The 14,780-nt window shown below is 31.5% G+C and overlaps 1 protein-coding gene across 2 annotated transcripts in view; it reads right to left on the minus strand.

Moving 5' to 3' along the window:
- LOC145660542 (high-affinity choline transporter 1-like) overlaps positions 1-14,780 on the minus strand; it is a 142,219-nt gene that overhangs the window by 16,734 nt on the left and 110,705 nt on the right. For both annotated transcript variants that reach the window (XM_081725739.1, XM_081725748.1), the window contains exons 8-10: positions 9,547-9,638; positions 7,516-7,638; positions 2,904-3,007 (exon numbers count right to left, since the gene is read on the minus strand). In XM_081725739.1, the coding sequence (XP_081581865.1) occupies positions 2,904-3,007; positions 7,516-7,638; positions 9,547-9,638 (319 nt within the window). The remainder of the gene's footprint in view (positions 1-2,903; positions 3,008-7,515; positions 7,639-9,546; positions 9,639-14,780) is intronic.

The following is a 14,780-nucleotide window of genomic DNA, read 5'->3' on the forward strand; positions in this document are numbered from 1 at the left end:
AAGTAAACACTTTACTTTTACACGCTAGAAATAGACCAAACTTTTATTCTACTTCAAAAAGGCAAACTATAGTGCTGAAATCGCATCAACCTAGAAGTGTGTGTTAAAGAAAAAGGTGGTTAGGTTAAGGTATACCCAGTGTTGGGTAAGTTACTTGTGAAAATGTAACGCGTTACAAGTTACTTTACTTTCTCTTAAAATGTAACGCGTTAGTAACGCGTTACTCGCCCCCCAAAAGTAACTGTTACTTTACTTCGAAAGTGACGCGTTACTAACGCGTTACTTTTAGGTCCGAAATTTTAGAAATGTGAAAAAAAATATGACTTCAATTTTCCGTACTACTATTACTACCGCTATTATTATTATTATTATTATTATTATTATTATTAATATAACAACACTGTATATATAAAAAAAGATAGGTGGTTTGTATTTGAATACTAAAAAACTAGTTGATTGCCAACCTCGGTAGTCGTGAAGTCTAGGAGTCAAGGACATTTTTCACGAGCTTCTGAGTTTGGGTTGAGGGTCTAGGTTGAGTATTCGGGCTCGAGCCAAACACTGTTAAAAGTTAAAGGGCACTTGCCAAATATCTTCAAAACTGCTCGGCCCGGGTTTAGAATTGTCAACGACTCGAGCAGCTCGGCTCACCGCTCATTCGCTATCAACCAGAACCGAGAGGTGAGCCGAGCCAACAGCTCATCCAACCGACTCGGCAAGAGCCCTCGGCTCAGTTGAGCCGAACCGAACACATGGCTCATTCCCACCAAGCCAGCTCGAGCCGATGGTTCACCCCAAGTGAGCCGGCCCGAGCCATCTTCTCAGTTGAGCCGAGCCGAGCTGAGCTTGTTATAAAAAATCTCTTGTGGTCTCGCTATCGAGACGAGACGAGATGCGAGCCGTGTTCCCTCTCGTGAGCAACACTAAAAGTATTCCATATTACTATTTAGCTTACATTTCTCATGGCTTTCGTTTTCCAGTGTAATCAGGCCATGATTTCAAGACGACTTAAAAGGAACGAGCCATTTATCAAACTCGACTGGACTCGAAACTCGACGCGAAAAACGGAATCGGCTCGGAACGCGACTCGAGGATATTACCCCTGACTTGACTCGAAACTCGACTTGAATTCGAGTCCAGTCGAGTTTTAGCTTGACTCGTGCTCATCCCTATACGTTAGAAAAAATGGTTGCTTATTATTATTCTCTTAAACTAATTGTATAATAATAACAATATTGTTATGTAAAATTAAAAATAAAGAGTATACTGTAGAGAAACATTACACTACTCTATAATCAACGGGACTCTAGGATAAGCAAACTGATCTGAAAGAACTCCAATATTACATACCATCAGTAAACTATTTTCTAGTAATAAAGTAGGCCTGCTCATCAGAACACAGTTTATTCATATTAACACCTTACTGTAAATCGTTAATTATGCCACCCTAGTTGTTGATAAATATTTTCCGTCGGGGTACTTCAGACACTTTACTTTTAAATTCTGTCCACCACCATCCTCAGCTCTTAAGAAAAAAGTATTCTTTCAAATGTTCGAACGGTAAAATATTTTAGTTCTCCATCTTTATAAAAACAACACCCCTCAATGAAAGTAAAATAGAGTACCGGTATCATTGCACTCCTAGTTCACTCACTGAATGTATTGATTTGGAGCTGTTAAATCTACGACAAAATCTTCCAGGTGCAGGTACACATGATTTCCCTAAGGCTGTTCTCATTTTCAAAAAACAGCAAGTGGCACTACGAACTTATCTGTTTCTCTGTGTGTCTATGACTGTCGGTCACTGACATACGTAGTTCATGCTCGATTGTTTCACTCTGAGAAATTCACTTACAGGAAAGAAACATTTGTTACCGAAAAAAAAAATATACATATATTGTAGTTACTCATCTGAAATGTAACGCGAAAAAAGTAACGCAAACTAGGTACGTTACTTAAAAATTTGTAACGCGTTACCGTTACAGTTACTTTTGAAAAAATGTAACGCGTTACTAGGAAACGTTACTTAAAAAGTAACGCGTTACAAGTAACACGTTACTTGCGTTACGTTACTTCCCAACACTGGGTATACCTTCCTCAGTTTCGTGCTTCTTCCATATACTTACAATATGTATTTTTGTGCCAAATAGAGAATTCACCTAAGTCTCCTACACGTTTCCTCTGATATAGTTATCTCATATTCGTGAGGTAAGAAATATTTAGTGTAAGTGACAACTACCTAAAAACTCATCTTTATGTTACGTTTCTATAATTCTAGAAGATGCCGATGAAAATTCAGTGGAAGCTAGGCACTGGTTTTAAACAAAATTAAGCGACAGAAAAATAATTACTTGTTCCTAAAGCGAGAAAAATCAATTCATCGAAAAGACCAAATTCTCGAAAGCAAGGTTTGGTAAGTAACTTAAAAAATTAATTTTCATTGTTACTATGAATGGAGGGAAAGGAGAAATTGTGTAAAATTAGACGAAGTTAGTAGCATATTTACTTTCAAATTTACCAGCGCTTGTGAAAAAAAGCAGCTGTAACTAAAAGAAGGCGTGTGCTGCAGCTTGAGGTGAGCAAACCTAACTTCTCTACGGTACTCTGTCAAATAGAGGACAATAAGCCACAGGTATCTCTTCTACAGTCTAAACCCAACCATAACAAAGAAGCAGTTGTGACCATCCAAATAATTGAGAAGGTAAATAAAAATAATACCTTACCCGGAAACGTGGGAAGATTAAAAAAAAAAAATCTGCTCAAGCTTGCCAAGTATTACTTATTCTTTAAAAAAATATATTTTTGTAGTAAACATATTACGTAAAGCCACAAAAATAAATTGGTTTAAAGTATTTTTTACAAACATTTTTAAGGAGATAATGTTATAAAAAAAAAATACTTACGAAAGGTAATAAATACTGGTGACAGTAAGGGCTACCGATGTTGCCAAAACAGACACAACAACTACTGTAATTCTCAGGACCCAAATCACCTCTCTTTCTGATGCCTAAACGAAAGAAATGAAGAGAAAAAAAGGACGTTAATATATATATATATATATATATATATATATATATATATATATATATAATAATCTACAATATAATTAATAGACTTCGTTATTCGCATTCACTTTATCAAACCTTGTTTCGTTTTGATAAGGGGTCAAGTCATCGAATGTCAGCCATACGAGAGGTAAAGTTGACCATGGTCAAGTGTTATTGACAAGGAAATGCGTTTCGCACATTGATGCGTAATCAAATCATACTACAGAAATACAGTACATAAAAGCAACTATCAGACCGAGATTGAAAATATACAGTCACATTTTTATTTTTGTTTCTTCTCGGTATACATAAGGTAACAGAAGAAAATGTTTTTCTATAAACATTAGAGTCGTGTTATACGAGACAGTGTACACGATTTTGCTTTTAGCATATAAATATATTATTTCAGCGCCTGACTGATTTTGGCTTATAATTAGAAGAAAGATGAGAGTATTTAAGTTATATGAATTATAATTAATATCACAACACTGGTTATTTAATTTTTCTACTCCGTAGTTAACGCACATTGTTCAAAATCAATGTAAGCTACCTTAGTCATCGAAAACATGTTACGGTACGGTGAGATTGAATTAAACATAGACGTTAACCATACTTTCGTGACTTTATATGCTATTTTAAACTGTTTTCTACTATTCTTCTAGTTTATTCAACGTAATTTTTTTCGCTTCTGGAGATTTTAACATGATACTATTCTTAACTACTAAACGTTATCAGACTGTCAACACTGCATCAAAATAAAGCTAGTTTCATTTTAAGTCTCTCAAAATCACCATAAAACAAACGAGAATTAACAATTCGAGCATATCACACATTAGAAATCATCATAGTCATCAGAGCATACTAAGGAATACCGAAACAGAACGGTTAAAAATACTCTTTACAGCTATGAAACGCGTCATGTGTAAATGTTGAAATTATTATATCCTAATGACGCATTTCTCAGTAAAAAAAAAAAAAAAAAAAAAAAAAAAAAAAAAAAAAAAAGAAAAAAAGAAAAAGAAAAAAAGAAAAAGAAACCCTTATTACTATTCTATTTCTAGATGTCTAAATTGTAAAATACTCTTTCCCAAAAATTTTAAATTTCATTATTAATTTAAAGTTATTTTGAAAAGAAGAAAACAGACTGTGTATTTTACTTCGAAAGACTGTTAAAAATAAATATTTGTATAATAAAAAATATTTTTATTCATTTCGCTCGTGAGCTTAGTTGAAATTGCAACATTTATTTTGCAAATTACTACTTCTCTTTATTTAGCATCTTCCAAAGACAGCATTATTTTAAGATACATTCGGCATATTCAGTAAACCACAATATATTGCCTACATTGGATCTTATCTTGCTTCAATATAATAAAACTAATTTTCAGGAATCGAAGCTATGTTCTGGAAATATTAATCCGACTTTTCTTCAATCTCCGCGTCTGTTTTGCAGTGTGCGAAATGTTCGGATTATATGCGGTTGCAATTTAGATTTTTCTGAAAGAATTTCAACTAAAACTAAGTAATCGCGATGATCTGCAGTTGAAATAAAGTTTCATGTAATGTTTCTTAAATAAGCAGAAAATAACTTAATGTTTATTGCTATATTGTTAGCAGAGTTTGTGTAAAACATTATTGTTAAACAAATGAAGCGTTGCGATGGTAACGGATTGAAAGGAATAAAGGTAATATTTCTAATTCATTAATACAACTTTATTTTGGACAATCATAGGGAACAGGCCATCTGAACCTAAGTTTGGACCTAACTACACGGCCTCTACAGACGCCGAATGGAATGGAATGGAATATTTCAAATATCCTTTTAGTTATTTACAAGATATTGTGAACATGACAGCAGAATTAAGCTAGTAATTTCTTTTTAAATGATGATGCTTTTTTATTATAAGTATATCCGACCACAAGCTTCAGCACGTCAAAATTTAAGAAAGAAAAAAAAAGAAAAAACTTTCTTCAGTAAGAAATGACATGGTGAGATTCAGCCTTCATCTAATCCAAAACCTCGACCTTCATCTAGGAACAATAATGGAAATCTCTCTCTCTCTCTCTCTCTTAAAAAAGGTCGTCGTCATCTTGAACTTACAAACTATGATTTTAGGGTAACTGTCACACAAGCTGGGTAAGCATTTTCTTTGTGAAATTATTAATGTAGTTAATGTTCTAGTTATTTAACATATTTAGCAGTAATTGCTCATTACAAAATGTGAGGCGAATTGATGATCGAGCTGGAATAATGTGTACTGCATTCAAAGTAAGGTCTTACTCCAGGTGAAGGAAAATAGAAGATAAAGCTATAAATAGAAACAAGGTTATGCTTTTATTATAGAGTTCAGAAAAATATACAGGTTTTAAAGTTAAGCAGGCTTTTGAATATATATTAAGTTTAGGTGATTATGCGGCTTAGTCTTAGGTCCATCATGAAGATAAAGGAAAAAAAAATAGTGAATGATAGGATGGAATGATAGCAGTAGGTGGTCATCTGTGAGTTTTCGACTACACTAAGATTGAGAATGTCAATGAGGTATTTGAAAATTATTTCTATCTTCTTTCTAACAAGAATAGAAGGATTTCTCGTATTTCAATCTTCTTTCTGACAAGAATAAGAGCTTATATTTCAATCTTCCTTCTGACAAAAATAGGAGAATCTGACAAGGAATAAGAGGATAATAACAGCTGGTTATGTTATGTGATTAAAGTTTTAAAAAGAAATAATTAATGTTCCATAAATGCGTCATACAGAATAAATGAGGCAAATGATAAATTCAAGTAAATGGCGATAAAAAAATAATTGGTAAGTGATTAACTAGAAGCAAACAAGAAAAAATCCACTATCAATCTCATGGTCTATAGTGAACTTAAGATATTTCATACAAACAGGTGAACGCTGCTCACCAAACTCCCATATTCCGAATATGGAATATTTTACTAAAACATTCTGTACACACAGAATCGATACTTTTATTATCTAATAACAATATTAAATTAATAATGCTACTGACTCTGAAAGCATGCGGTATAGGGATGTATTACAGAAATAATACTTAACACATTTTGATAAAATTAGAGTATGGAACTGATTTTCTTGATCTCCCTATTACTTGTTTGAATATGTAGTATTTTTTTTCGATTTTCATCAAAAGAAACAGATATTAATATCAGTATAGAGCCGCTTTTGAGATGAAAGCAGGATATAACTCATTATGTACTATTGAAGTTCAATTCATTAACCATAGTCGGTGGGAATTATCGGGTATTAAAGTACATTTCATTATGCACATTTCATGTTAAACTCCTTTTATATCGACCAATTAACATACTAGTTTTTCATATCATACCAAGATTAACCTTCTTTTTAATTATAAGTTTCTCTTATACAATTGTACATGCATGTTCTGTTCGAAGGCAGATTCGAACTTATATTCTAGCACAGTTAATAGAATTCACAAGGCCACCGAAGCAGTTGAAGAGAATTTTAAAAAGCTATGAACTAGGGGCCAGGGAAAAACAGAGGTAAGTACAACTATAACATTACGTATGATTATCATTTTCATGCTGTATGTATGTATTATAGTTTTGTCATTACTGAATCTATATGTTTATAGAAGAAATCAATCATTGAAACGTAAAGTTAATCAATTTACTGTCTACTTCTAGTTAGCCAATTATCTTCTGTTGTTTCTGCTGAATTTTGGGAAATACGAAAATAATACAGAAATAGGTGTTATATTTGTGGTTAAATGGCATGAATTGAAAAATAATTGTAGTAATGAAATTTCATAATTAGTTTAAAAGAATGCTAATTGGACACAAACCTAATACGATAGAATTGGGATTTGGGAACTTCAACTGTTTTGTTTTTATGGCAAGAGAAGAATCTGGGACTCTTGTTTTTATATATATATATATATATATATATATATATATATATATATATATATATATATATATATATATATATATATATATATATATATATATATATTTATTATACCATTACGCCTTTCCAAATTAAATAGATACAACGAAGCTTATATCCCAGATTATATTTCATTTTACTATCTTTTTACAATAATAATTGCTATTTCCAATTTTTTACATTCTGATAAAGAATGAAGAGTAAATAGTATTTAGTGCACTATACTATATGAAATATATATATATATATATATCACATGCACTATACTATACAGTATATTATGCAGAAGAAGTGAAACAAGAACTTTCAATCACTCTGAGTATTCATATGGCAGGTGCCGCGAAATTGAAAAATGTAGAAATAAAGAATGAAAATATATTAAAGCATCCTCTCGATTCCAACTTCAAAAAGGCATTTCTTAGATTTTAATTCCCTCCACATGGATGCTGATAGTCTAAAAAGCTTGAAAACGTCACTATAGAGTAATTATTGAAAGAGTAAACTTACTTAATTTACAAAAATATTTCATTTTACCTGTGGTCTGATCGCCAACTTGTAGATATTTCTGGCAAACATAGCGCTGGATCCAAGAATACTTGAATCTGCAGAAGACATTACAGCAGCAGATACAGCTCCAAGGCCAAAAAATGATACCCACTGAGGGAGAAAAACAAATAAAATTAAAACTATAAGATGTGCGTATTAAAAATAATAATCATAAGCCATGGATACCTTTCTATTTTTAGGTTGAGTATTTCTTCTATTTCATCAAGCTTTCTATTTTTTCTGTAGTGCTCTTACCTCTAGATTTTCTTCTAAAGTTCGTTCAACGAACCTTCTGATCCTGATGTAAACATTATAGAATGGTATTACTCCGCCAGTCACCGGATGATTGGCTATCGGTCAGCGCTTCTTTCGAGAAGCACGTGCTTGTACCCTGCAGGTGTCTTACATATTCCTCGCACGCAGCCATACTGTAAACCGTGATTCGCGCGTAAGGTGGGTTCAAAGCCACTTTCTGTGCATGCGTAATCTCTTTTATTACATTAATTCAATTTAGTTCTTAGACACCGTGTTGTTTCTGTTATATAACTGTAAGGAAATTGCATTTCTGGTAGTGAACCTTACAAGCAACAAAAACATTGAAAAACAGCTTATTTGACAATGGACTATTTTCTTCTGCCGCATGGATGTTCCAAGGCTCTTTAACCAATAAAGTGAAACAATTACCACGTGTATCTGTTTACATGAGGTACTGAACGTTCCTTGAATAAACTATACAGTGAGTTTGTATTATTATTATTATTATTATTATTATTATTATTAATAATAATAATAATAATAATAATAATAATAATAATAATAATAATAATAATAATAATAATAATAATAATAATAATAATAATAATAATAAGAAGAAGAAGAAGAAGAAGAAGAAAGATAGAGGCATACTCCGGGAATTCTTTCTTCACATGAAAACAAAATCAAAGCTTATTTTCACTATCATTTACTTTCATCAGTCTCTTTTAGCTTACTCGTAGGATGTTAAACAAACAAACAAACAAAAAAAAAACATTTCAAGCAACAAAATCTTTAATATGATACAGAGATTCTATTCTGGAGTTTTGAAAATCCTTATAATTCTATGTATTGCTATCAACTTTCCACAAATTGGGCTCAAGTACATGTTTTATAATTGTAAACTAGCAATGGACTTCTAATCCGATCCAGTAGCAATTATCAAAGATGTATATTAAAAATTTCATAGATGTTTTCTCTTATTTTGATGTATTTCTACAATCATTTCAGATAGCTGAATGTTCCAGATACACTCCTGGAGTGAAATTCTTCTCAAAGAGCTTTAGAATAAATTTAAATTTTGTACCGTCAGAACGAAATATGCTGAAGACTCCTGAAATAACAAAGTAGCTTATAACTTCGAGTACTTACCTTTTCTGCTCTATTTGTAGATTTTCTGTAAACATATCTACCAAATTTCATCTTTATGAATGGATGCGTTAAGTATAAAAGGAAAAATGTATATGAGATGTTTTGGAGGTCAAGTTTTGTAATGATTATTTTTACCAATATCATCCTGTTTTTCGAAGCTGAAACTTCTGTTTTATGTGATCGATTTGTTACAGCAACACACAATCTACCGCGGTAACGAATCTTAGCTATGTAATGTGAAGGATGATGTAGTATTTGAAAAACAGTATATGAATCAACAAAGTGCGTTCTTGATCTCTAAACTTTGTTCTATGATTCAAATATTATGCTGATATTCAACCTCTTTAATTAGTACTGGAAGTTACATAATCGATTGATTGATATTTTTTTTTAATCTTACAAACCACACCACACTATATTCAGAGGTTTCAATTTCACATCCTACTTGTAAGATCATGTCTATAAGCCAAAGATTACGCCCATTAGCTAATCAGCTCTCTTTGTTAATAAATGTGAGATCACTCACTATGGAAGAAGCTAATTGAGTAACACGCGTGACCTTTCATATCTGAATTTCATCTTTAGTACAACAAGAGATTTAAAATTATCACTCACCCCTGGTGTTAAATACCGTAAGACTAGTGGCAAAATTATGGCTCCTTCATTGGGACCTATCTCCCTCTCGAAATGAGTTACATTTGTCCAATCTAAATTAAAAAAGAAAAAAGTATTCAATAGTACTAGTATCATAAAAACAATAACTGAATGAAGTACTTACATCAATTAAAGGTAAAAACAGTTCTTAAACAACCTAGATAGGGTAGTAAATACTCGACTTCCTTTTTATCATACTTCTACAACAGAAGTCGAAGAAAAAATAACAGTGTAATACATAGAATAATGATTAAAACCTTTCCTTTCTGACTTCATTGTATATCATTATCTCTGTTGTATTCTTGTTTGCTTTAATATATGAATAAATATAATGGTACATAGATCAATTTGCCATTACTATAAATTAATGATTCCTTCCATATTTTGAAATATCAATGTTTTTATAGACATTGTATAATTATATAGATATCAACTATGTAGCAATGGCAACAAGAAATATTGTCGTCAGTATTGTTTAATGTTTGTTATATTATTTTCTTTCTTATTGTTTCTTAATGTTTGTAACAATAAACAATAATATTTTCATATGTGTAATTTCTTGCTCTGTATCTTCATAATATCATTGTGGCATCGGTGATGAAAAATTTTAATATGAAACAGTCAGTACAATAGAAAAAAAATCGAAAGAAAATATTCAGGTTTGTTTTCATTAGATTGTATTATTTGTATCATATTTTGTAATTTAAGGTAAATATACACATTCTAGGTAACCTAAAAAAAATAATAATGCTCGATTGTTAAACTTGCATGTAAATTTATTTACAATCCATTTCGTGAAGAAAAGTAAATAAATATGTGAAATGCAATGCAATAAAAAAACAATAATAATTATTATTTTCCTATAAATAATTCATTGATCCTCATCAAACTTAATACTATTTGTATTGAAATCGACAAATATACGTGTTTTCTAGAGCAAAAATGCATTAGTTCTGTTAAAATGGAAGACTATTCGTGATTATTTTAACATATTTCTAATAACAAAAACTTTATGTCAACGAAGGTTCACAAAAACTTGACTAATGAAACGTACGTTACTTTTTATTTCTTGTGTGCTGCATTTCTGCTGTGTTTAATTCAAATACCTAATTAGAAGTAGCATATCACTCTCAGTTCTTTTTAATACGCAATATTTATGGGTATTTTTTTGTGTTTATATGTTTCAATAGATAAAAAAATGCTGAAAGTTCAAATGCATAATTCAGAGTTGTTAATTTCACAACTTAAAAAAAAAAAATCCTTCTTAACATTAAAATAACTGTAATAACTGCTTTACTACAATTTGTGGGAATTCTGCATTACAATATACTTATCAAAACAATAGTTTAAAGTAACAGCCTATCTTGCAAATTTGTATTACTTTTAAAATACTAATCTATTATTCTTACTGGGACCAGGAAAATACGATTAGTGATTACTCTCAGTGATTCATAATGCTGCCTATGGAGTGGTGTAATGAATTCTATTAGTGCTGTTAAATTTACTCTAATATTATTGGTCAATATTACGACAATTATTAAAATAATAACTCATGAAAATACTCGAATAATTGTTCGAAAATTACATTTATAGATGGCATTATTTTCTGTTTCATCGTAAAAAGATCTCATTCATATTTAAACAGATTTTGGATGTGTACGTAATTGGACCATCTACTAGTTATTACATCAAACAAAGGGGTAATTAAGCTATATATCGATAAACAAAATTTTAAGGCATGCCTACTTTCTTTCATAGTGCTTGCTGAGAAATACAGTTCTATCGTACGAAGATAATTCTTTCTGATTTGTATTATACCTGTATTAAATGTAAAAAGGAATAAGAAAAAGAGAAAATTAGAGAATAGCATGATGTTTTTATGTTTCCTACAACATAAGCGTCACTTCTTCTTACTTCCGAGGAATATGTTAAATGAAGAACAAAAAGCGCTTATTAATTTAGCATATGCTATGGATGATTGGCTCTATAGTTTGAATATCTTTTTTAATTCTAGATTTCCGGTTAATTGAAGAAGACTTAATGATTTTCTATAAGGAAAACAAATATTTGATGTAATTTTCAAGAGATATTTGGTTTGTATTAGCAATTTGGTGAAACGATGCTTAACGTTGTAGCAGAGTTCTCTAGACTAATTCTCTGTTTCCTGGAATTGTTTTATTCGTGTTATAAGATACTAAATGCCTGTGGAAAATCTGGATGTTAATAGAGATTAGTAATGGTTTACTCTGTTGTTGTTCTAGTACTAATTTAATTCAGTATAATCTAGTATAGGAAAAGAGTACGTAGGAAAGCTACTTGATAGATCAAAATAACACGTGCAGTTTTAGCGTCGTTATAAACGAATATTGTTGTAACTGAGATATGTAATATGAATCAGTATCAGGCATCGATGATTGGGAATGATTAAACACTTGTCCACTCGATCAATCTATATCACAGATACGAGTTTGATGCATTTGTAAATGTCGTGTTAGGCATAGTTTAAAATCACTTGCCTTGAGAAGAATTAGTTAATCCCACTGAACACCTGACGCAATAGACAAGGTGTCACAGAAACAGATGTTGCTATAGTCAAGTTTTACTGTATATTTTTAAAAAAAGAAAAACAGAACAGAAAAGAAATGATTTCTAAGAGAATAAAAGAGAGGACAGAAGAGAACACGAGTGAGCCAGTAACAAATTGCAACGGCAGAGGAAACACAATAGCTTATTCAAACGAGAAGAAAGAACTAAGCACTAGGAAGATGTGAAGTCCAAATTAAGATTTTGTTTTCTGTTTTCCTGTATTTTGAAAATTGTGTAGAAACAATGAACACAGAGACCTCTCTTCTTATTAGAAAGTTGATATTTATATATGTATTCCATAACCTATGTATGATATTTCTTTTAAGTCGTTGGAAAACATTGTTATTTTTCCTTCTTTCCATGCGAGAACACAATTGACCCCACCAAATGTCAAAACTCGCCCTATCCAGATAGTTAAGAAAAAGCTGAAATACAATATGCTTGACGAATATGCAATATCCACTGCTCCTGTCATTGCTGGAAAGACCGTAAGACTTTTTTTGGTATCTCCTGAAGTTCAGCCATCACGTTTGGTTTTGATGTCTTCTACGGTGGCGAACGGGTACCTTTGAGGCCAATTTTCCCTTAAAACATTGTTACCTTAAACTGTTTTAAGGCAACCAAAGCCTCTGAAGCAATTTCTCCAGTTTGCACATGTACTGGATGTTTGAGCGTTGCTCAAACTGTGGCGTTGCTCCAGCTAATTACCACACACTCCTCCGTCCAACTTTACTTCTCGTACATTGCCTGTTATAACCTGTTCACACTTGTCAAATTTTTATTTACCTAGGTAGACAACTAAGGACTGTACTGTACAAGATGCATTGTGATTACACCATAAATGCCAAGACTACAGCAACAGTCTGGGAAGTTTTTGATTGTTCTGGTTGATGTATATGAACAAGCTTTCTTTCTTTCTGAATGCGGAAGAACATCGGATGTAAAGAAAACATATATTAACTGACTGATAATAATTAGCATGAAGGGTAGGAAAAGCAGAGAGAAGGGAAAAATCTTTTAATTTGAAAAGGTAACCGAAAAGCACAAATGTAGTCCTACTTAGTTTCCTGCTCACTTCATGCTTTCCTTTAGATAAATATAATTCTGTAAGCTCAACTGCGTACCCGAAACTGAGAAAACCAGAAGTAGTGATACTTTATAAAATGAAATGATGCTACTTTCTTAAAGGGTATTTGGCTAGAGTTAGTAACTTAATAATAATTTATCTTCAAACTTATCCGTAATCTACGACACTAGTAATCAAACTCCTGTGTTCACTCTTATAATAATCTGTAAACTTTATTCTTACTTTTAATCCATACCTTTCTTTGTTCTTTACTCTTTCTAACAATATATCCTTTGAATCTTACAAATTAATATACTACCTAGGTTAGGTATAATCTTTCCGATCTTAGTCCTTACGACATATATTCTAGATCTTCAATAATTCTTGTTTATCTTAGCAACAACCTCAGACTATCTAACATAAACCTTAGGCTACATCAGCATGTGCACTCTCTTGTGACACTTCCTGCTAACCTACCAACACTTAGCAACAAAACTGCTGATAAGACCTATTCGTAAACCGGATAGAATTCATCCTAGATGGGGATGTAAATAGATTGGGAAGCACTTTTATCTACTCTTCAAATTATGTATTGCGTAATATACAGGATGTCAGTAATTTAGTACGTAATTCCTTATATCAAACGGAAGAAAAAAAAATTCTAATGGGTCGAAAAACACCTCCTATCAGAGTTAAAAACCGCCAAAAATGTGAAACATTATGTTTTAAAACACCCTAGCTTGGAAATTATGGTTTACACAAGAAATTACACAAGAACTATTATGCACTATATCTAAATATCCATGTTTCACAATCTCCCTGGTATTAGCATAACGAATTGTATAAAATCAGTTGGGATGCATTTTTAGTATTATTGAGTACTTATTGTGTGGTTGTCAGAGCATTATGAAACGTGGATAGTGCACACTACTTCTTGAATAATTCTTGGAACCGTTTGCGATAAGTCCTATTCTTTTGAAGCCAGAGCGTTCCAAAATGTGATGTTTCGCATTTTCGGCAGTTCATAATTCCGAAAAGAGGAAATTAAATTTTTCTGTATAGAAAATGAATAATTATTCATTAGTATTCTAGGAAAATGCCTGCACAATTACGCTTTATACAAATTAGTCCTTATTAAAACAATGGTTAATTGTTCGAGTAATATAGTTTGTTCTTGTTGGTTGTTAGAGGAGCTATTGCAATAACTTTTTTCGAACGAAATATTTAACTTTTAACAGACTATGATTTACTTTCTCTCTGAAGTAATAACATTAGAATTGTCTAGTCGAAATTTACGTTTTGTAAATGTACAATACTCATTTTTAGATTCGGAAGATTAGTATCACTTTTAGCTCATTTATTCAATAAATTTGAAATTTCCAATACTGATACATAAAATGACATAAGTTATTAAATATTTAGAAAAACAGTAAACTATATGAAGTAAGATACTTTAATTGTAAGGAAAAAACATAAAACTAAAAAGAAGAAAGAAAAAAATCATCATCTTCCATACGAATTTGCCTAGAGATGAGTATAAGAC

This window comes from Thermobia domestica, chromosome 1 (assembly GCF_964235325.1).
Source record: "Thermobia domestica chromosome 1, izTheDome1.hap1.1, whole genome shotgun sequence".
Lineage (NCBI taxonomy): Eukaryota > Metazoa > Arthropoda > Insecta > Zygentoma > Lepismatidae > Thermobia > Thermobia domestica.